General features: G+C 40.1%; 1 protein-coding gene across 9 annotated transcripts in view; it reads right to left on the minus strand.

Moving 5' to 3' along the window:
• NFIA (nuclear factor I A) overlaps positions 1 to 24,245 on the minus strand; it is a 370,701-nt gene that overhangs the window by 154,459 nt on the left and 191,997 nt on the right. For 7 of the 9 annotated variants that reach the window (XM_078451853.2, XM_078451851.2, XM_078451854.2 and 4 more), the window contains exon 3: positions 22,822 to 22,887. In XM_078451853.2, coding sequence (XP_078307979.1) covers positions 22,822 to 22,887 — 66 coding nt within the window. Of the gene's footprint in view, positions 1 to 3,430; positions 3,896 to 5,239; positions 5,380 to 20,607; positions 20,791 to 22,821; positions 22,888 to 24,245 lie in introns of those variants that run through there. The other 2 variants (XR_013557570.2, XM_078451855.2) reach the window with 2 other exon arrangements.

Genomic DNA, 24,245 nt, shown 5'->3' on the forward strand with positions numbered 1-24,245 from the left:
TAGAAGAAGATAGGCAAGAAGATGATGCATAGGAAGGTGTTTTGTAAAATTCCAAGGTATAATACAAATGTTAGCTATTGTTGCCATTGCCCATAATCATGTAAAACATGATTATCAGAGATGCACTGGGTCTGCTCATGGATACAAGTTTTCCTGTAAGTTCCTTTATTGGGTCTCTACAAAATAAGGATATATTCAAGAACCCTCAGATATTTGAACATTCTTTGGTCTCCTGGGAGTGGGACTCAATGTCTAATTTTAAAATATTTTTCCTATAAGACAGAAGTAAAAACAGAGATATTTTTAGTGAAGTTATTTGCCTGTTTGTTCCTTTCTTTCTGGTTATTAAATACAATTGAGCTATTCCCTAATAATCCAGGAAGCACAGAACTAAGACATTAACCAGCTTGTGTTCCAAACTAAAAGGACGTTAAAAACACAGCATTGTAATACAAACACAGCTTATAAGTACAGCGTGTGTACCTACTGTTCTGCCATTTAAACTTTGAGTAGCTGTACAAACAAGTCTATCTTGAGGAAACAGACTGGGTAATTTTCCATTTGGACTGTTTGAAATTTCACCAAGAGCTTCAAACTTGCAGAAGTCTGTGCTGCCAGACATTCTCCTCAAATTTGTTATCTCTCCTTCTCCCCATTAAGATTTCCCTTTAACAAAAACGCTTTTCTTAAAGGTTGCGCTTTAAGTAAAAGAAGAAAAAAAAGACTTTAATTCGACAGACACAGAGATTAAATTGAAAAGTAAAAGAGGTAGCGTCCCAGTTTTGGAACATGCGTTAATACTCTTCCTTGTAGCCTCAGACAGATCCAGGTCAAGCTTTCATACTCTGGTGTCTTTTCAAAGTTCAGAAAAGAATTCAAAAGATCGAAAGGGAAGGTAAAACACGAATCAATGAAAAGATCAGGGTGCAAAATTGCTGCATAGTGGCAGTAAACGCTAGCAGCAATGTGAGGGATCTTTAGAACCTCTTGATACAAGATGGGAACATGCGAGAAGGAAAACTTCAGCACTTAGTACATAACTAGAGAAGGCCATCTTCTCCGGCTTCTGTAAACTCACTGGAACGCTCAGGAACAAGTGTCAGGCAATGAAAAAGAGCTGTATTATACGATTATCTTAGACATGCATGAAAGTCCAATGTCCTCAGCTTCAGATCTCAAAATCTGCAAAATGCCTCTTCTACAAATACAAGTGAGCCTACTTCTAGGGTGCTTTTTATAGGGAAGGAAAGAAATAGGATCTTATTTCTAAATTAATGCAACCACCCTGAACAGAGAGATTTTTTTCCCCCAGTGTGATATAAGTTATCAATAACTAAAATAAAGCCCAGTTCGTTTAAGATGGGAGATGATTATTTAAATATTATCAAATTATCTAATGTGATTGAAATTATTTAATACTATTGAAATATTACTTAAAATTAGTAATTTCCATTTTTTGAGCACTGATTTACTGATTTTTCTGATTTACAGAAAAGTAAATCAAGGGTCAGAGAAGAATAGTTACACATCCGAGAACACAGCCACTTAAGGGCTGAGCCAGCAATGAAACTCAATTTTCTGGGTTCCTAATCCAAGGCCGTTTCCAACACTCTGGTTGAATAACGGGGTGGGATTAAGACTTAAATTCTGATGACAGTAAATCCACCAGTGTGTGTGAACTGATAGCATCTCTGATTTATGTTGCAAGGAGAACCTAAAAGGAAGGCTGAAACATGAAGGCCACAATTGTGGACACCACGCCTTCTCATCACCCCTCATCGTCACCTTGCACAAGTCATACCAGACTACCTGGCTATTTTCCACCTCACCATAAACCTTTGGGCCACACAGAGCCGTTGGGGGCTATTTCTACTGATGTGGAATGTGCTTCCTCCTCTACCTTCCTCACTCTTCTCTGCTGGGGTGAAATCTAACTTTCCATTCCCTGTCCCTGAAGTCAAAATGCAAGCATTCTCTTTTCTACCTTCTCAGGGAACTTTGTTTCCTTCTGGGAGCACTTAGCATCTTTACCCTATGTCATTATTAGGAACATATATGCCCCTCCCCATAGAAAAGAGTGTATTTCTTAAAGGGCTGAACCCAAAACCAACTTTGTAGCATCCGTGTACCCTAAACAGCACCCTGAACACAGCAGGCACTCAATAAATGTTTCATGCGTAGTTAAAATAGGAAACTCAGGGCCTACTACTGCAACATTTATATCAAAAAGAGGGCTACTCCCAAAGGAGGTAGCAAGTATTTTTGCCCACTCTTCTTTTTGAAAGGATTTTTCAGACAGGCTATCGCCATTCCAAGGAAGGTAATGGGGCTATTTTTCTGTTTAGGAACCAGTGGTTTAAGTAATGTAAGCTATGGATCAGTGGTTTGCAATGATGGGGCTGATCGAAAGACAATCACACTCAGCATTGCTAAGGTTAATGGCATTGCCTCTGATAGGGGAAATATAAAAGTGGAAGATAGGGAAGAAACCAATAAAAACATTTACACACACCTTTAATGGTATGCAGCGTAGAACCCACTTAAATGAATCCCAACTAATGAAAACATCTTGAAAAGAGAGTGATTTTTGTAGAGAAACCTTTTATCTACAGGTCTTATATTTATAGAGCAAACCTGTTAAATGAATACAGGGCAAAAAACGAATTAAACTGGTAATTGTTGTGATTCATTGTGGTTCACGTAACTTTCATCAGGCCAGTGAAATGAATGAACCATTTAACGAAGACGGCTCTTCTCCACCAATTTATGTCGTATGTGTCAGATTACAAATAGCCTATTCGGTAGGTACCACGAAGCACAAACAAGGTCTCAGGAATGCCTGAATCTTGCCTGTCTCGTTGCACCTCTACGTGGACATAGTCAAAGACTTTTCTGAGACGGGGAGGTGAAAGAACTTGGTTCAACCAGAAAAGTGCAGGAAAAGGCAAATGTACCATAGCCCTCCCAATATATATTGGACATTTTCTGTCTATGAAACTTACTATCTTTTTCTTTTTTAAAATGAGCTTTGATGTATTGACAACACAAGTGTTTGGTGAGTAGAAATGGAGGCTCAAAAGCAGAGATAAAAGTTGGAATCAAAAGGCGCTCAAAACTTCTTTCTAAGACCTTAGACATAATTTGCTAAAGATTTAAACTCTATGCTTGACAGATCTTTCAGACCAGTGGCTTAAGAAAGAAGACACTAATATTTCCTTTTAAGACGGCGAAAAACACATAAGAATTACCAAAAACTGCTGTATTCCTATAGCCCTCACCATCTGGTGAAATGTATCTATTCGCCAAAACCACATACACGCTGGGTTCAAGCCTATTTGGTCTCTGAGGTGACTGTCCCAGAAAAAGAAAAGCTTAAATAAAAGTCAACTAAAAGTGGATCTAAATGCCACTGGAGTGAATATATTTACTGCAAACGAGAAAAAAAGGTTGGGGACTCAAAGGAGTTTAAGAATCAAGTCAAACACTACTATACTAACATAGTCTAACGATTGTTTTAATGTATTCTGGATTAAGTGAAATATCATTATTAGACACTGTGGGTTTCATTTATTTATTTGGGCTGCTTGAGATAATTCTGGATGCTTACATTTTTAAAAATTACCTTCGAAAATTTTAGAATTCCAGGTTAGTTCAGAATAAGGGTAAAAGCAGTGAATGTGGAAAAGAATACCTTTAGGTACCCTTACCACTCTGTGGGCATGGGGGTGAAACTGTGGGCCAAATGGTAAAATGCTGCCCAGAAGAGGGGAGCATCTATTTCCCATGCAATAGCTTTGTCACCATACTCACTTGAAAATGAGTCCCGTGAGGTTGTCCGAGAAAAAGATGTGGACTGTATTCATTTTGTCTCCTAGCATGTGTCAGGAGACCAGGGCTGGAAATGAAGGAATTCCTGATGATTTGATATTATTTCAATAGCGTGTTCTATATATGGCTTGATTTCTTTTTTTTTTTTTCTTTTTTTTTTTTTAATAAATTTTTTAATGTTTTTTATTTTTGAGACAGAGAGAGACAGAGCATGAACAGGGGAGGGGCAGAGAGAGAGGGAAACACAGAATCAGAAGCAGGCTCCAGGCTCTGAGCCATCAGCCCAGAGCCCGACGCAGGGCTCGAACTCGCGGACCGCGAGATCGTGACCTGAGCCGAAGTCGGACGCTTAACCGACTGAGCCACCCAGGCGCCCCTATATGGCTTAATTTCTTAAAAAGTGCTTTCAGATATCTCGTTATGTCTTTACTGAATGCTTGGGAGTAAGAAGGGCAAGAATCAGCAGTCCCATTTCATAGATGAAGAAGTTAAGGCACAGAGGAGTTAAGTACCTTTCCCAAGGTCAGGTATATTCAGTAAGTGGGGAAGTTCGGGTCTGAATGTTTTAAAAGCATTTCACAGCCCAGCAAGGGACAAAGTCAAGGCTCTGGCCTAGGTTTCTCAACCCTCTTCTACCCATGCACCTGTCAACGTTCAAATTAGAGGACCGTACTCTTCCTTTCAAAAAAAAACAGTTCCTCCAGTAAGAAAAGTTATCAAACTCATCACTACTTCAAATTTTACCCACTATCTGGACCCTACAAGATCATGGAAAAGGAGAATGCACAAAAGAGACACCATGCCTTGCATTTATGCTTCTCCATAAGGTATGGGCTAAGTCACTCGATAAAATAATTTGAGCTGGCCTTTCTTTTCACACCTGTACTTGCTGAAATGCTAACACAGAGCCCACTTCTGTTTATTCTTGCATCCCTTTCTTCTGCTCAACCACTTACAGCACGAAGTTCTTTTCATGTCAAAGTCAGCTTTGCCACATAACATGTATTTATCTCACACTTCGACCATTTGCACCCAGTTGTGTCTCACACACCATTTTTTTGTTGGAGGGCTGTGCTCAGGGAAGCGGATGGCCACGGGCAGAGGATGGCAGTGGTGGTGGCGAAAGGGAAAGACTGTCAAACGTGCAGCCTGGATTCCTGCCAGTCCCAGCCAAGACCCAGGGAAAACCTTTCCTTTCTGACTGGCAGCAAACGTTTCATGCCTTGCTGCAAAAACCACCTTGCTGTGTCTGCTCCAGACAGCATCACAGGCCCCCACCACCATCCAGCAAGCAAAACGGCAAGCTGCTTGACTGGCCATCTAAGCACTGAACCTAGGCAAAGATGGGTCGGGAAGTTCATGCTCGAAGCAGAGGCCCACTGAATATGGATGACATCATTTATGATCTTACCTGCTTCAGGCTTTTATGGAGAGTTCACACTGCATACACACTACACCAGGCAACAGAGATACTGTAAGGCATGAGAGATTCATCTCATTCTGCATTTACAACAGATAACTGTCGACACATACTACATGGGAGGCACTGTGCTAAGGAAAAAAAAGACAGTAAGTAAAAAAGGATACACAGCCCTTCCTTCATGGCGTTTATAATCTATAATAATATTGGCCTTTGCAGACACTACTCTGAGAATCACAAAAAATGGTGATATTAAAGGGGCTCCTGGGTGGCTCAGTAGGGTAAGCATCTGACTTTGGCTCAGGTCACGATCTCACGGTTCGTCAGTTCGAGTCCCACTTCAGGTGAGCCCTGCTTCTCTCTCTCTCCATCTCTCTCTGTCTCCCTTTCTCTGTGCCTTGCTCACTTGTGCCCTCTCTCTCTCTCAAAACAGAATTGTGATATTAAAACAGCAATAATTCAATTCAAAATTCTAAATAAATGACTTCCAAATGAACTTCACAACTCGTTGGCAAATTAAGGGAATGATTTCAGTAGCCTTTCAAGTAACGTTCCAATTTCAGGTTATTTTGGGGGGAGAGGCAGGAAGACGAAGAAAAGCAGCATAATATAAGTAGAGTAGAAAGAAATCAGGACAAGGGGATGGGCACCAAGCGTCTCAGTTCTACCACGAATCCATGTGTTATTTCAGGCACATCACTTTATTTTATTTTTCTTAATTTTTTTTAACGTTTACTTATTTTTGAGACAGAGAGAGGCAGAGCATGAACGGGAGGGTCAGAGAGAGGGAGACACAGAATCCGAAGCAGGCTCCAGGCTCCGAGCTGTCAGCACAGAGCCCGACGCGGAGCTCGAACTCACGGACTGTGAGATCACGACCTGAGCCGGAGTCGGGCGCCTAAACGACTGAGCCACCCAGGCGTCAGGCACATCACTTTAATTCTTCATCCAGAGAAGTCCTGTAACTGATGCCTGGAACAGTGTCTGGCAGACAGCAGATATTTACTAAATAAATGTTGGTTGAGTGAGTGAATATAACATGTGAAGATCTGGTGTGAATATTTCTGCAGTTCACAGTACACATGAAGAAATTAGAGATAAGAACAGTCAAGTAATAGAAATTCATGTAATGTGCTTATGCCCCAAATGAGACTGCACTAGTAAATAGTGTCAAAGCGGCCAAGGGCCAACAGGAGAACGTGGGACTGTGTCTGCCCTTTATACCTTCGTACTGCATCCCTCAGGCTTGAATTTTATAACAATTTAAACTCAACAAATAGATTTTTTTCTCTGATTCCAACCCGGCAGGCTAGTACCTTGGCTAGCAAATTCACCGGTGCCACACTAAGCCTTCTTTTTCAATATTTACAGAATAAAAGGCAATTTCGGTTTTAGCCTTGAGCACATCAGATTTTGACAGCTTGGAAATGTCATCCTTAGAGCAAGGACTTTTCACATTCACAGGATTCTGGCTCTAACTATTCTCTAAATGCAAATGCAAATATCCTTGACCAGAAAACCTTGAGCATCATGTTCTAAGAATGTTAGTGAGATTACATGAAGTTCTTTTTAACTGTATTAGTTTCCATCCAACATCTACTAAATTGAATTAGAGTAAAGTGGGGAAGGCCTGGGTTCGAAAGGTGGATGCCAAAGAAGTCACATTTTAATTTCATCTCCATCTCTCCCTTACGGATGCTTTCTATCTGTCAGCCAGTCAGTCAGCAAGCTTTGTTCCAAGGGAGACCATTCAAGAATTAAACAGGATACAACTGGTGTATCAGAGACTGTTCGGAAACACGATGCCTTAGCCAAACTGAGCCTTACGTGGTGGGCTGAATGTTCTTTTTGCTTAACAAGGACCTTGTATTTTCCTTCTCATGCAGGCAGAAACTGTGAATCCCATTTATTAATCAAGAGTGCTAGAAGTCATTGAGTAGGAAAATATAGCGGTGGTACTTTTTTTCACTGATAAAGCCGACTCCCAAGAACATATATCTGCAAAATTCAAGGAAATAAGAGACAGTGCAACTCCTCTGCATTTAGAACTTAGCAAGAAGAGGCTCAGACACAGCACAGTGGCCTAAGTGGTTTTTAAGAACAGAACTGTTTAAAATCAATGTCAAGTGGTCTGTGTGTTCTAAGACATGACCCAAGTACTCTCTCCCCAACCCTGCTCCCCTACAATTTCACCAAAGTTAACTACCTACATAATTTCTATGTGTACACAGTACAGAATTAAGTATGAGGAAGGGGCTGATACGTGGGGTGCAGGACAGGGAAGAAAGCAGGGTGTGGCTGTGGAGAAGATCTGTCACTTAACCTAACCCAACAAATGCAGGAACCTAGAGCCGGAAGGGAACTTGGGCCTGAAAGCCCTCTTAGAAATATGCAAAAATCCTGCAGTAGGCGTTACATTTATCTCTTTAGAGTGTGGAATGGGGCTTTTGAGCTTATTCAAAGGGGCAAGGAGACCCTAGGTAACATCTGGGAATATACATACATTTGTGTTCTTTTATTATTTTTTAAATTATTTTTAAAGTTTATTATTTATTTTTGAGAGAGAGAGAGAGAGAGAGAGAGAGAGAACGAGCACGAATGGGGGAGGAGCAGGGAGAGAGGGAGACACAGAATCCGAAGCAGGCTCCAGGCTCTGAGCTGTCAGCACAGAGCCCGACGCGGGGCTTGAACTCACGAACTGTGAGATCACGACCTGAGCCGAAGTCGGATGCTTAACCGACTGAGCCACCCAGACGCCCCTACATACATTTCAATGTTTAGATTAAATATATAATAAATCTCTTCTATGAAAACCTAAAACCTAACTATTGCTGCCTCCTGCACGGATTTTATCACTTGTACCTACTTTCATCACATGCCCCAAACACTATCCAAATACCTTCAGGAGAGCACAGTCACATTTGATGGCAAACGTATGTTTAAATATCTGCCTTCCTTGCTAGAATATGTACCCAATGAGAGCTACCTCTGCATTTCATTTATCTTTATAGCCCCATTGCCTAACACAAGGACTAGCACATATATTAATACATGTATGATAAGGCAAGGATGAATTGAAAGGAGGGGGAATTACCTATAATTATGTATTATTTTTCCCTTAAAAGGCTTTAAAATCCTAAATTGGTGGTTGCCGGGGCGGGGGAACAGAAGAGATGCTGTTTAAGGGTGCACAGTTGTAATTAGCAGATAAATAAGTCCTAGAGACCTAACACACAGTACAGTTATTATAGAAAACAACTGCATTATAAACATTATTAGACACTAGATTTTAATCGCTCCCAACACTGGAAGAAATGGTAATTATGTAATGAAATAGATGTGTTAGCTAATGGTATGATGGCAATCGTACTGCAATGTGAATGTATCAAATCAATATGTTGTATACAATTAAACTTACACAAGTTAATGTCAAATATACCTCAATTTTTTTGAAAAAGACTTTAGGGGCACCTGGGTGGCTCAGTCAGTTGAGCGTCCGACTTCAGCTCAGGTCATGATCTCACGGTCTGAGAGTTCGAGCCCCGTAACGGGCTCTGTGCTGACAGCTCAGAGCCTGAAGCCTGAAGCCTGAAGCCTGGAGCCTGCTTCGGATTCTGTGTCTCCCTCTCTCTCTGCCCCTCCCCCGCTCATGCTCGCTCACTCGCTCTCTCTCTCTCTCTCTCTCTCTCTCTGCCAAAAAATAAATAAACCTTAAAAAAAATAAAAAAATAAAAAGACTTTAAACTCCTGAGGACAAGATCTAATTGTTCACTCATTTACTCACTAATTCACTCACTCCAAATATATTTATTGAGTGCCAGACCCTGCACTTAGAAAACAACACAAACGTCAGTTTCTGCCCTCAAGGAGTATATACAGTTATAACAGTGGTTTCCTCAAAACACATGTTAGGGGTACCTAAAGAAAACAACGGGGTTTCTATTAATATCTATTTTGCATAATAATTAGTTACTAGTAATGCCATCTCCCTCGCTTGGTACCTAGGTCAGATGGTCACGTGTTGCCCATAATACACAAGGTATCCCTGGAAAAATGCAGAATAATTCTGCACACCTTTTTTTAATGAATATAATTTATTGTCAAATTGGCTTACATACAACACCCAGTGCTCATCCCAACAAGTGCCCTCCTCCATGTCTATCACCCATTTTCCCCTCTCCCCCACACCCCCCATCCACCCTCAGTTCGTTCTCTGTATTTAAGAGTCTCTTATGGTTTTCCTCCCTCCCTGTTTGTAACTATTTTTCCCCCTTCCCCTCCCCCATGGCCTTCTGTTAGGTTTCTCAAGATCCACATGAGTGAAAACATATGGTATCTGTCTTTCTCTGCCTGACTTATTTCACTCAGCATAATACCTTCCAGTTCCATCCACGCTGCTGCAAATGGTATGATTTCAATCTTCCTCATTGCCAAGTAATATTCCATTGTATATATAAACCACATCTTCTTTATCCATTCATCAGTTGATGGACATGTAGGCTCTTTCCATAATTTGGCTATTGTTGCGAGTGCTGCTATAAACATTGGGCTCCAAGTGCCCCTCTGCCTCAGCACTCCTGTATCCCTTGGGTCAATTCCCAGCAGTGCTATTGCTGGGTCATAGGGTAGTTCTACTTTTAATTTTTTGAGGAGCCTCCACACTGTTTTCCAGAACGGCTGCACCAGTTTGCATTCCCACCAACAGTGCAAGACGGTTCCCGTTTCTCCACATCCTCGCCAGCATCTGTTGTTTCCTGAGTTGTTCATTTCAGCCACTCTGACCGGTGCACACCTACTCTTAATGTTTGCACTTTCAACACACTGTGACATATTCCTGTTTCCAGGTGCCAGGATTCAGTTAAAAGAAAGGCAAATAGTCTAGTTTTAACTAGTTAACCACCATTGCTACTGCCATCATAAGTGTGTCATTACCATTGTCATTACCTAACCCCAGGTTTGTAATTTCCCTGGGGGCAGAGGGGACAGGACATACAGAAAATGCATCAGAAACCTTATAATACAAATTATTTGAGATTATTATAGTTGCTGGGTGTCAAGCCTTCCAAAACATTTCGGAGCTCCTCACTCTCCATTATCTCTGTTTGGTCTCAGACTCAGACCTGAGACTCAGACCTCAGAAGATGAAGCAGCACTTCCCCTGACACTCACTCGCTGTTGACCGTGTACTTGTGCCTCAACATCCCTGAACCTTATTTTTCTTGTCCTCTCTTAGATTTATTATGCCAAGATAAGAGAACATACTCAAACGGTTTAAAGTTTCTAGTACACAATATTATTCAACCACGGTTGATTTTCTTGTCTCTCCTATCGATCACAGAAAGAATCCATACAGATAGAGATCTAAGCCCAGAACGCAAATATTCTACACAGTCATGTATGATTAGGCTACCCAAACTTTGTTTGGATCTTGTACTCCAAAAGTATGTTTTCCTGATCAATGTATGTAGAAAAGTGCTGTCTCAGGCTCCTCCTGTGAGCTGCCTTTAGCCCTGACCCTCACTATCCATTCTGCTCAGGGAGAACTGAATTTGACAATATCCACTGTAAAAATGAATGGAGGAATATAGTACAGAGACGACGGGCAGCCTGTGGGCAAAACTAGTGTTCACTGACTCTTACTGGCACCTGCTTTTCTCTTCTTCCCTCTCCTTCTGTAAGAGAAACTTAAAGGCTACTATTCAACCACTGGTCTCTCACTGAGACTTCTGTATCTTTTCTTCACTAAGGACACCTTATAATATTTTCCTGTCATGGAGCCTGTTCCTCAAAGTATTTAATTTGCCATCTTTATTAAATAATGGGTAATTCATCTGTTCCCCACCTTTTATCAAGTGAATCTAAATTACAAATCTCTGTAAGATAACCAGTGTGTTCACAGAGTCAAAAGCAAAAATCTTTAGCCCACGTAGCTTTTTCGGGGAGGGGGGGATGCATAATTTCTTTTAATATTTTTCTTTTGCCCCTTCAGCGACCAGTTGGCAACCACTGGTCAAAAGAATGTGTTAGTGTGTGCTGAGTTTTACTTATATGTATTTCATGACATCAATTTGCAAATCCAGTAGAACTCAAAGGACATGCATATTCTGAACACTGCCACTTTTAGAACTGGCTGATGCTCTGACAACAAGGTACCTCATTGTCTCCCTCTCTGTCGTTAAGGATCTTTCTTATAGTCCAAAGCTGCAAGAATGCATTTAATGGAAAAGCTTTCAGTTTGGGCAGCATTTGCAATTTTAAAAGAAGATAAACCTCTCTATGGAGTTAACATGATCTGTGAATGTGGGACATGCTAGGAATCAGATATCCTAATGAACTTGGTCTTCCTCACTTGAAATGGAGAATTAACCGATTCTTTTAAATAATTCAGAAATCTAAAATCAAAGGGATGAGGGTGCAAGTTTCGACTGTACTGCACAAAAAATGGGGAATGGCAATAAACATTTTATATTTTCAATAAATACATTCCAACACCTTGTATCATTGAAATACTTTCAAATTTATTGCAAATTATAATTGTTTTATGCTATTCAACAAACATAATGGCATCTGTTATAAATACCTTACAACTCATCCCATTCTATACTTTCCATCTCCAGCAGAAAAATCAAGTGAAAATTGAGTCCATTGTTTAAAACCATCCATTAAAGGGGTGCCTGGGTGGCTCAGTCAGTTAAGCTCAGCTCATGATCTCGCAGCCCGTGGGTTTGAGCCCTGCGTAGAGCTCTGTGCTGACAGCTCAGAGCCTGGAGCCTGCTTCGGATTCTGTGTCTCTGTCTCTCTCTGACCCTCCCCCACTTGTGCTCTGTCTCTCTGTCTCTCAAAAATAAATAAACATTAAAAAATTAAACCATCTATTAACGAATCAAATACTCATAACACTTGAGATTGTAGGGGAAAAGTAAAGAATGTTAGTAAGAAAAATAAGAACGTAATTTTGCTCTCCAAATATCTAAAGCAAGAAAAAAAATGTATTCTGGATTGCCACCTGGCATATAGCTCACGTCCATGAGGCAATGAGGTGGATGAAAGAGAAGGCGGGCTACACTTTATTGAGTATCTACTATGGACTGTTACAAGTTCTGGGTACTTTACATGTGCATACATACATTCATACATATAATCTGCACAGAAAGAGTCCTGTTAGTTCTGAGGACATAATTAAACCTGTGGGAGCCTCAGCAAGGCTGAGGCAGATACCTGGGAGGATGAGATAAGGAATAAAGGAAGAGATGACAATCCCAGATGAGAGAAAAACATGAGGAAGGAAAAGGAACTAACATTGTTTAAGCTCAAAACAAAACAGCGACCAAAACACACTTCCTGGGAAGGTGATGACATCCCACCTTACAAATGAGGAAACACAAGTCCAAGAGTTCAAAGTGCTCGCCCAAATTTACATAATCAATAAGTTATGGAACTGGAGGTTGTTACCATTCTTTCTATAATACAGCGTAATGGATACGCAAGTAGACTCTGGAGTTAGAATAAACCTAAATACACTTTCCACCTTCTTGACTGTGGGCAAACTATTTAAATTCTTTGTGTCTTAGTTTCCTCATATGTAAAATGGGCACACCAATGCTACCTCTCTCTGTAGGGTGGCTAATTACAATTAAATACGAATAACAGAACTCCTAGCATAACATTTTGCCATGGTGGCCATAAAAATGAGCCATCAGATCACTTGCTGCAAGGAGCCTAATGGCCTGATAACTCCAGCTACCACCCCTCTGTTCAAAAGTCACCGTTCCTCCAGGCTCCCAGACAATGACTAAGGGGGAGAATACCCCATTTCTATGGGACACAGAACTCTTCTAACAAGTAACTTTGGTTCAAAGACTCTCCATTGGCCTATATAAAACTTTCTTAGAAGCTTACTGCTATGTGAGATTCTTCCCATTCAATCCTCCTCCCTTCCCCATCTCCTTTCACAGTTATCAGGTCAGTAGAGTGGTCTAAAAGCTGTCCCAGCTGACTTTTGCTCTCTCTCCTTATATTTCATAGGCTTTACCCCCAATAAATCCCTGCACATATAATTCCATCAGGGCACAGTCTTCTTGGAAGACCACCAGGCAGAAAGTAACAAAACACCACACAGAAAGTCCACAATGAATGTAAGCTATTATCATGATTATCACCCAAACCATTCTTTTTATCATTTTCTGGCTCTAAAGCCCAGCAGAGTTTAACCGTAACTTTCCAAACTGTTTTCCCTGAATCTGTGAACGTTATTCTTTTTTTTTTTTTTTAATGGGAGGGTTCAAAGATCACACTGTGTTTTTGTAACATATTCTGATAAGTTTTGTCACACCTCCTCAATTACAAATGAAAACATATATATTTTGTTTCCCACACAGCACACAAAAAATATGGCACCTTCTATTTTCAAGTCTATTTGAAATGCTTTTTCTCTACTTCATCTTTGAATGTGGAATTTCCCAGTGCTTTACTATTTGACTGATTTTCTACTTTCATCATCTTTCAGGAAGCAAATCATCTGCTGGTAACTAAATCTTGTAACAGAGTATATACTTCCTTCGTACTTGCTCTGAAGAAGTGACTCACATACTGTCCAATGGCTTACTCAATTGATATCCCACTAATTAAACTTACAAATTTACTTGCATAGATTCAATGGCTCTCAATTCTTATACTGTACCTATTGACTGTGCCTTACAAGAGGCTTATTGTTCCAAGATAACTACTGGACTAGGTACCAGCAGATGCAGGAGGAATGGAATTTAAGCAGTCAACTCATTAGAACTTTGTGGTACTCTTCCCAGGGTTCATTTTTCAGTGAGTTAAATTCCCGTGGTTTGACCCTTTGTGATCAGTGAAGTCATCACAGACTAATCAAACCTTTTCATATGTTGCTGTCACTACTGCCCATGGGACCGTGGGGAGAATTAGGACTGGTTGCCAGATAAAATATAGGAGTTAATTTAGATAAACAGAGATTTTTTTTTTGGTATAAGTATATCCCATGTAATACTACAAAATTATTCACTGTTTATATGAAGTTCAAATTTAACTTGGTGTCTTCTATTTTTATTGCTAAATCTGGTAACTATTAGGGAGAAAAACGAAGCTTCAGGATAAATGTACTTGAGACCTGGGGGCTTATGATCTAAATGGTGTCAGGAGATAAGGGATAAGTTGGAAGCCACAGATTTAGATTTCCATTAAATGAAAAAGGAATCGTTTGCATGAGTGGGTAGCATGTGAAGTCAAGTATCCCATGTAAGTAACTCAGCTTTTAGTATTACATGCATAAAGAAAAAACCTTTGGGGATACTAAAGGATGTTGCCATGGTAGATGAGAGAGTGTCTCTCTTTGGCAATGTTACAAATCAGGCCTTTGTCTACAGCTCCATACTAGACTCTATGCTTCCTCTGCCCACCACTAAACATTAAGTATCTAACCTATCATAGGGGCTCAAGATACAGTTCCTATATCAAGAAATAAATGGATTTGGTATGTGCATTCCTCTGTGGGGCATATCATAGCTTATCGAGGATTTGCCAAGTCCTCTCCTTGGCCTAGAAGGTCCGATACAATTTGGTTTCCTGCTACTCCCATCTCCAAATGCTCTCTCCTTCATTCATGTCCCTCAAGCCACACTGACCCCTTATTGTACCCCCAGCATCCCTCAAAGCCTCCACATTTACTGTTTTCTCTTCCTAGAATCAAAGTCCCTAATGTCTGCATAGCTCTCTTCTTTGCCTTCTTTAGGTCTGAGCTCAAATGTCAACAGATTAGAAAAGCCTTCCCTGACCACACTATGTAAAATAGCACCCATATTCTCCACTGTTTATCCCCTTATTGGGCCTTATTTCCCTTCATAATATTTAATACCACTGGGCACATTACATATATACTGGTTTATCATCTGTCTCCTCCCACCAAAAGATAAAGCTTTGTCTGTTTTGCTCATGGCAGTGCCTGGTTCTTAAGATGCACTAGATAAAAGTTTGTTGAATGAATGGATGAATTAAGTCCTTCTCCCCTTACTAGACTATCAAGTCCTCAAGAACAGGATGTCTGATCCATTGTTGTATTCCCTCAGTGGATCCAGTCCATAGTCCAAACAGACCCAGCAGAGTCTTAATAACTCTCTGTTGAATCATTTATGAGAAGACTGAGGCACAAAGTCTTTAAGTGACCTGGACAACTGATTTCCCTTTAGCAGATGCTCAGTGTCAGGCTTGTAATGGCCAACTCTCCTTTGCTAATCTGACCTATTCAGCAGCTGTGATTTGGCTTCTCCTTCCTCCTCTCTTGAGTTTACAAATGCTGCTTGCTGAGAGGCTCTCTGGTTGCAAAATACCTACAGAGATCTAAGAAAACACAGACTCTCCTTCATGGAGAGACTGTTGGAAGCCTATTCCTACTTTGCCACAACATCCTTTACACTTCTGTCTTGGGATATTCACCATACGATGCCTGCAGATAAGGCATATGAGACTTCCTTGTTCCCTCTAGGTTCAAATCAACCAAGTACAGAAGTTAACAACAGAGATGGGGCAGAGTAATCTGCAGTAAATATTACCCCTTCCCCCACCTCTGTTTGAGATATCCCAGTAGATTTCCTTAACGACAAGCTAATGCCAAGGGAACAGAGTTGCCTGGAGCTGAGTAAATCCTAAAGAAGAGAAAAAGAACGAGGAAGCTGTAGGGAGAAAAGGTGCCAAAAATCCTTGTGGCCACATGAATTTTTGTAGCAGACAACTAATCAATCTGGATTAGTGACTCCAAATCCCCAAATAAATTATTTATATTACAGTCAGTTTTCTAATATTATCCACAAATGGATAATTCCTTCCAAAAAATAATATACAGGCTTTAAGTCAACAAATTCACACTCAAGTGTCAAATCAGACCCTATTATTTGTGGCAAGGAAAAGCTCATACGCTATTCCTGACCCACACCAGTCTCCCCGATATTTCCCTGTGCTGATTTTTAACTCACGGGGAGGTATGCGAAAGTGACCATTAAAAGTACACTGTAGGTCCTTCTAAAGTCCTTCTTTGTCAAAGGGTCCTACCAGAGTTGTTCAGGCTTACATCACAGGGAAAACAGAACAATAGCAGATGGGAGCTGCAGACACACTCCAGGTGTACCTTCTACCACACTGTGATTTGATGACGGCTCCTCATTCGGTCGCTTCTCTGAGCCCAATTCAAATACTACATGAATTGTATTGCTTCCTATTTCTGGAGTCAAGATCTATGGACAGAGGGACACCATCCCATATAAATTATAAATCAACACTTAAAAATGCTTTTCTACTTAAAATGTTACATCCACTAGGCACTCAAATGACTGTCTCTCCCGGGACAAGAGTTACAGGCACAAATAAATTCGAGGACCAGAAAGAAACCCCTTTACTTCTTCTTTCCTCTGTTAACTATTTGTGCGTGAGGGACTGGGGGGGGGGGCACGTGGAGGAGGGAAGATGTCAGAACTAGACCACCCATCCAGTCCATTTTAGAATTTAGACGTCAGGGAACGTGGCTCTAAAACACTCCCTATTTTGGCTCCTAGCCAACCACTTAAAGTCTATTCAGCTAGCTATCCTCTGTATGTAGACAATAAAATAGCCATAACGTGTGAGGTAAAACTACTTCTTTAGAACGACTACAAATCTCCTCTCTGTTTTCCCGTTGAAAGAGCTCCTTTACTGCACTGGGTCCTGTGGTCAACTCAGCATCCTCTCTATACTGCGGGATGCACACGGGGGAAACCCTGCGGCCTCACCTGGTGCCTCATCTTTCAAGAGGCAAGATCCAAGAATTTCCTTTGTCTGGAGGCATTTCTAAAGAGCCTCTGCAAACAATGATGAGTCACATCTGCTAACAATATTCAAGAGAGCACAATTCACCTGGGCTCAGACTGATTTTTCAGATCAAACCAAGTTCTGGTTCTCTGGGCTCTTAAAGAAGAGAGACCAGCTCCAGCATATTGCCGAAAACCCATCAGTCAGAATTTAATTACACAGATCTGGAAACCAGAAAGCATTTAGGTTTTAATGTCTCCCTAAGTTGGGACCTTTACATATTTTCGAATATTGATCATTACTGTTATCGCTGCTATTCTGGTGGTCACTCTACTGTGTCTGTCCCTGCAGCATTTTCTTTTTTTTTTTTTTTTTTTTTTTTTGAAAGAACACTGCAGAGAATAACTGCTGCTAGGTAATTGTAAAGGAAACTCATGCAAATTATGAAATATTGATAAATTGTATTTACAAGTCAATGGTGCTAGAATGCTCCTGCTTTCCCAGTAAAGTGCAAATTATAAGGCTGCATTGCCTCCAAAACTCCTAAAATGACCCAACTAAAATGACACATGAATCAAAACAGTTCCTAAAACGAGCAGTCCATCCAGCAGTAAGCAAGAGACAATTCTTAGAGTTTGGAATTATGAATTTTATTGTGACTTTCCGTGATGCATTAATATTGTAATATGACACTGCAATATATCTACTACATATTTGAAGAGGTGTGAAAAAAATTAAGTATTGGGCCTACAATTTTTTAAGAGAATGCCCTCAGATAAAAGGATGTTTGTCCACAAGAGAAACAGAAATTCACAGTTCTCTTATCTCACCCCCCAAATTACAAAGTGGATCCTATACATAAATCTTCAGTCAGGGAGTCGGTGGCTCTGGAAGCTCTTTCCAAACTATTGAAACCTTCAAAATTCTCACAGAAATGAGTTAATGGATAACTAGTGAGATATGGCTGGAGGATAGTCCTTGCTCATCGAGAAACATTCAGAATAATATCTAGTGTAGCGATACAAGGCAGAAATGACACAAATGAAGGTGGTGACCATGAAAGCCACACTCGACCAATTCTCCCGGGGTTATTTTCAAATTGGCAGGTAGAGCTGGAAATTTTCAAAATCTGGGGCAAGCATCGTGATTAATGGCTTTCCACTGATTGCAAAGGCCCATCTGAGGGTTTATGCCACCAACATATGTGCGACTACCAGATAAATGAGGAAGAACAAACATGATTAAGCCTAAAGGAAATAATCCAAATACCAACTCCACTTTCCTGTTATAAATATCACATTTTAAAAACCACTAAAATGAGGTTATTAATAGTAGTCTGTGCAGGTGATGAGAGAGAGTAAAGAGGGGAAAAAACATGAGAACACAGCTTTTCTTTTTCTGGCAAGGGAACCCCACATTTTCTTTTTTTAGTTAAGGGTGTTTTCACAGAGAGTCTCAGCGGGGAGGGTGCTCTCAGAGTGCCAAGGCTGAACTATGCTATTCCCTCAGACATGGACTCAGTGTGGCCCCACAGAAGCGTGACTTGAATTAAGTAGGAGGGTTATTACGTGAGCTTTTTCCTCATTAAGGACCGACCTGATGCACCACAGAATGCAAGAGGACTGTTCACAGGTCCTGTAAATATCGAGCAGTCATCTCAAATATTCTGTCCCATAAATATTTTAAACAGTAGCCAAAGTACCTCATGGGAGTTCATGAACAAAGGTGGTTTGAGTAGATGCTCTAAGTCAAAGTCCAACAATTAAGGCTTATAACCTTCAGGTTCTCTTGAAAAGCCAGAAAGGGGGTTTCAGTAATATGTGAAAGAATTAAATGTGTAATTCCAGTCTGAGCTGAGAACTTTGTCAGAATTCATTCCCTGTGGTAAGCAAGCATAAGTTAACATGATAGTGTTGCATATCTTTGCTCACACCTGTTCCTGTGAGTGGGGCAGAGGTGATCTGCTATGGACATTAGTATAGCTTCTGGCTTTGGCCTTCCTAGCACTATCAGCCATGTCTGTGCATGTATGTCCATGTGTCTGTGTACAACCTTCCTCCACACCCAAATTAGATTTTTGGTATCTCCAGTTGTTGGGTTTGTTTGTTTTTGATATTTGTTTCCTTAAAAACCTCTTGGTAAAATCAACAGTGAGCAGACACTCACAAAATATTTGGGGATAATGAGACCATACTCACCTATTTATTAATTCTATTCATGAAGCAAATAAATACCAGGTACCTGCTAAGTTCAATGCTGTGCAAGATTGTTTTAAAAGGAATTTGCCATGAACCCGACCCTTAATCAGCTTAGAGTTTTTAATAAGACAGAGTCTATTTGGTTTGTGCCAAGGAAAAAAACTCGGCTAAAATTAAACCCATCTAGGTGGGGTCCCTTCTTTCCAGAATCACCTTTTCTTGCAGTGCTCATTCGGAACGTTCTAGCAACTCTGAATCACTTTTGTGGTAGTCGACTCCTTGGAGGTGAAGAAATGTGAGGATTAGTCCACATAATAAAACAGATGTGGCACTGTGGGAATTACGGACAGATTTAAGGAGATGTATGTCTGACGTTCCAGAACAGAGTAGGTACCTACAAAGGATGTCTCTAAAAGTCTTGGTTTATTTCTGACACTACCCCTCTTCCATTCCAAATCTCTGAGCTTCTGGTCTCTCCGATATGTATGCTCTATACAGATATGAGCTTTAACCAAAAGTAGTAATAGCTACTTTTCTTTGAGTCTTTACTGTGAACCCAGCATGATGCTGTTTCATGTACATATTCTTATTTTAATACAAAGTATGTTGTTTTAGTACTCTTACTTTACTGATAAGAAGACGGATATTGGGGCAATAGTTTATTCAAAGTCACCTAGCCATGATTTCATCTGAATTCGGGTGTGTCGGACTCTAGAGGGAGAGTTTTTAATCATTATATATCATACCAACTTTGAGTTTTGGAGATTCTGATATTTTATCTCTGGGCTTCAAATAATTCCTTCAAAATTCCCATCTAATACTCTAATTGGACAAAGATTTGTTTTCTTTTACAGTTGAGTCTTAAGGGAGTACAAGAAAAGAAAGCAAAAATTCCACAGGAAAAACCAGACTAGTTGGACAGGGAAGAAACAGCTGCATCCACTTTAGGTAAAGTTACATGGCCCAGTTTATGGTTTTGGATGAAACGGCATGTTACCATTTGTCTATTCATTCTCCATGGTTTACTAGGAAAATACCATTCGTTTCCCATTACCTTTCTCCTCAAGAGCTAGGATAAAAAGAATATTATTTCCCCTCGCATATATACATAAAGAAGGAGTAATGTGTTCCCGCTTTATTTGAAGACGAGAGTCTGTCCCTTGTTCACCCACCAAGATTCTCAAAGTGCTTAGAATTTGGTTGATACATTTATGAGAGCTGCCTTTTTAAAAACAAAAATGAAACAAATGAAAACCTTTCAGGAACTTGTCATCCATAGCCTAGGTAATGAAAAAGAAATATCGCTCTTGGTCAAAGCAACACTAGAAAGTTCTCTAATGCATGTAAATACCTGGTCCTCAACTCTTCATTTATTTTCCTCTAGGGATTATGTGTCTTTAGAAAAGAGGTAAAATCACATTTCCTCCAATAACTTCATCTGAGATTGACAAAAGGCAGGTAGAGGATACTGAGTAGGCTGATTTTCCTCTAGGCTAAGCTTCAGTCGAGTTCTCTAAGACAAAGCAGCTTCGACTTTTTTCTTTGCTATGAATAGAAATTTGAAACATAGGAACTTATTACTTTCTCTTCTAGATACCAATGCTTTCTTTGAACTTAGATACGATCCTCCCGAAATAGTATTGTGGATCCTTGAAGTAGCACCAAGCAATTTGGGGTTAAAAGTGAACTTGGCTAATAGCTCTGTGCCTTCGGCCGAAAAATCCAGGCTCAATCCTGGTTGCTTTTTGGAATGGGAAGCGCACAATATCAGTATTGCAGGCAGCTCCAGAAAGGCATTGCCAGCCTCTCGTGCTCTCAATTTATATTTGCATGTGAACAGCTTGTCGGCCATTTTATGAAGACAGATGAATCGCAGGCCTGCTAGTGGGGCGGCCAGACCTACATACACCAACCACAGACCCGTACGGCCCACAAATTTTTAAAAAATGAAATGAGAATAAAGTGAATATCTCAGGCAGATTATACAGAAATATAATCTATGAGAAATGAAACGTTCAAGGTATCACCTACAAGTCCAGTGGAAATAAATGATGACGCTAATGTCACCTTAAAATGTCAACAAAAAATAAGATAGAGATATTTATGATACTAAAAACAAGACTTCAGGGGTCCCTCTTTTTTTTTTTTTTAATGCTTGCTATGAAAAGACAACTTTGATAAGAAAAATACCACTAAAACACCAGAATGAGAAGGGAAAATAAATAGTCAGATAGTCCATATTTAAGGCTAGAATCCATCAATGATATAAGGAATTTACCACACATGTGAAATGAAACAAATCCTATAAAATTAGTGAGAGGATATCTAATGTGGTAAAAATCCTCCACTGCATAATACTGACAGAATTCAGTCTACCTGTCTGTTCCAAAAGATCAGATGGAGATCAACAGGGAAAAATGTACAGAACAACACAAGGGAGACCAGAGGAATGAGCTCATTCTAAGTAGATGAAAAATAAGTACGGTAAGGATGATAATGACAAGAAAAATAATGAGTAATATTGAAGAGCCAACAATTTTTAGTAAACTATATGAATATGTATGTCTCGTTTAGTTCTTCAACAGGTAGGCTATTATTATCTATTTTTACCATACTATTTTCAAGATGAGGGAAAAGTATACACCCTGAGAGGTTACATAACCTGTTCAATATTACACAAGTAAGAAACAGAAGAGGCAGAATTTGAACACAGGTCTGATGCCACAGCCCGAGCTTTTAAGCCCAGTGCCATAAGCCCTTCACAGACCCCTCAAGGTCAAGCCTCCCCATTACAGCCTTTAGTATTATCACTGAGGAAGAGCACTTTGGAGTTGTAGGAGATGGTATCTGTAAAAGTACGTAGTACAGCGTTTCCTATATGATAGGCACTGCCGGTTCACTTCTCAGCTTTTATTGAAACCGATGGTTTTACTCAATCTTAAATTCCAACCTATGACCATCTGTTTTGTACTTGGAGCACATACCACAAATTTAGTATTTTACCGGACACGATCACATTTGTATAGAGTGTGTGTGCATTCTATGTTAATCAGGTTTCTGCAACAGAAAATTTATAGAATTCTGCAATTTAGGAATTTAATGCTGCCATGTACTGTTTTATTTCAGACAAGTTAAAGTGGAAAATCCTTCAAAGGCAGAGATCGTTTTCTGAAAGCACTTAGGAAAGGGCTGAGCTCTGAAAAGGCTACAAAAATATTTGTTGGTCAATGACTTATATCACCAGGGAAGAAGATCGCGGGGCATCTGCCACCTCAGAAGGAACTAAAATGAAACCAACAGACTGTGGCTCCTCACTTGTGCTGTAGAAGATTCTGATTTGGTAAAGCAACCCCACCTTTCACAGTCCGGTTCTCACGAGAACCCTGACGGTGCTTGGGAGCAGGGTGGAGGAAGGCTTGGGGCTGCCAGAATGATCCAGAGAACTCCCTGACTCCTCAGAGTTGTTCCTACTGTGAGCTGCCCATCAGGCAGACCCCAAATCCTTGTACTCGGTTGGCTCTTGGCTACTGTTGGACTCTGAAAACAGCAGCAGCTAGAGTCCCCAACTACACTTACCGTTTTCTGGCTGGTCCTTAATGTCAGCGTCACTTGGCTGGCTGGGACTTTCAGATTGACTTGAATCTGAAAAACATAAAAAATACAGCCAAAAATTACAGGGTCTGTGAGGGAAAAGTGGATCAGAAGTGCCAGACTTTCTCAAAAAGTTCAGCATGTAAAGTCGGAATGAGAACGTTATAGAAATGATAAGATGAATGAAAACAAAAGGTGGGGGGCAGGGGGAGAAAGGGAAAAGAAGGCAGCAACAGCAGCAGCCCGTGCCTTTAGAGAGGACGCTCCATTCTGGGTACGCCTCCAGCGGCGTTTGGCTTGCGCCAGATCATAACTTGAAACTCCTCAGAAACCATCCTCTTACAGAGAAGCCATTTCCAAACTGCTCTTCTCCATTATTTATACACTAGAGTCTGATAAAGACTTCATCCTTCATTACACACATCTGAAGCTTGATTCAGAACATAATAAAGTGTCAAAACATATTTTGAAGCTGGTATATAAAAGCAACCCAAACAACAGTAACAAGTTCTGTTGATATTTAGCTCTGTATTCTAGCAACAGACTATGCAGACTAACACCATTAAATACAAGAGTCCTAATATTCTAGCGCATTTACTTGAAATCGCAGGATAACTCAAAGGCATCTTTCCTGAATGCTACACGTTTCCTCCTCCGCTTTGTATCATTTTCCTCTCATACCAATGCCTTCAGGAGCTCCTAAGAGGGCTTGTTAGTAAAAACAGGTTCTTGCACACCTTCACTGAATTCCATTTATTTTTTACTTAAAAAATACAATTATTTTCCAAACGAAATAATTAATTCAGTTAATTTCTAAATGGGATAATTTTTTAAAATAACATTTAATTTTTAAAAAAGATAAAATTCAGTTAGAGCAAAGGAATTTCATAGAATCAGAAGTAAACATACTTAGACATTTCTTGGAGAGAGGAGACAAAAATCAGGCAAAATATTTCCAGGGTAAACTTTTGTAATGTGAAACATATTCTGAGACTTGAAACAGTATATAACATGATCTAAAAACAAACAACCCCCCCCCCCCTTTTTTAAAGAAAAACCTCTCTATCTATGGAAAATTTGGCTACTAACTTTACCTGGGCTTCACAGGGTTAGAATTGGCTGTCTAAAGTTTGACCACATTTCAGCAAGAAGTTCAGTGCAAGATCAAAAGGTCATGACACTTAACTATGATTAAACTGAAAATACCACTTCTATTTCAACAGCGTTGAAAGCATTACTATTCTCTTTCTTGGAGATACTGCAAAAAAGAAGTAGCATTCCTAGTTATCCTAGGCCAAGAAATGCTAATTTATTACTTTAGAAAGGCTCTCTGCTTTTAAGCAAATGAGGATTTTAATTACAGGGAAGTACTATAAGGAAAATGTCTACCTTTAGGTTTCCAGATGATC

Source organism: Panthera onca, chromosome C1 (genome assembly GCF_046562875.1).
Source record: "Panthera onca isolate mPanOnc1 chromosome C1, mPanOnc1 haplotype 2, whole genome shotgun sequence".
Taxonomy (NCBI): Eukaryota; Metazoa; Chordata; class Mammalia; order Carnivora; family Felidae; genus Panthera; species Panthera onca.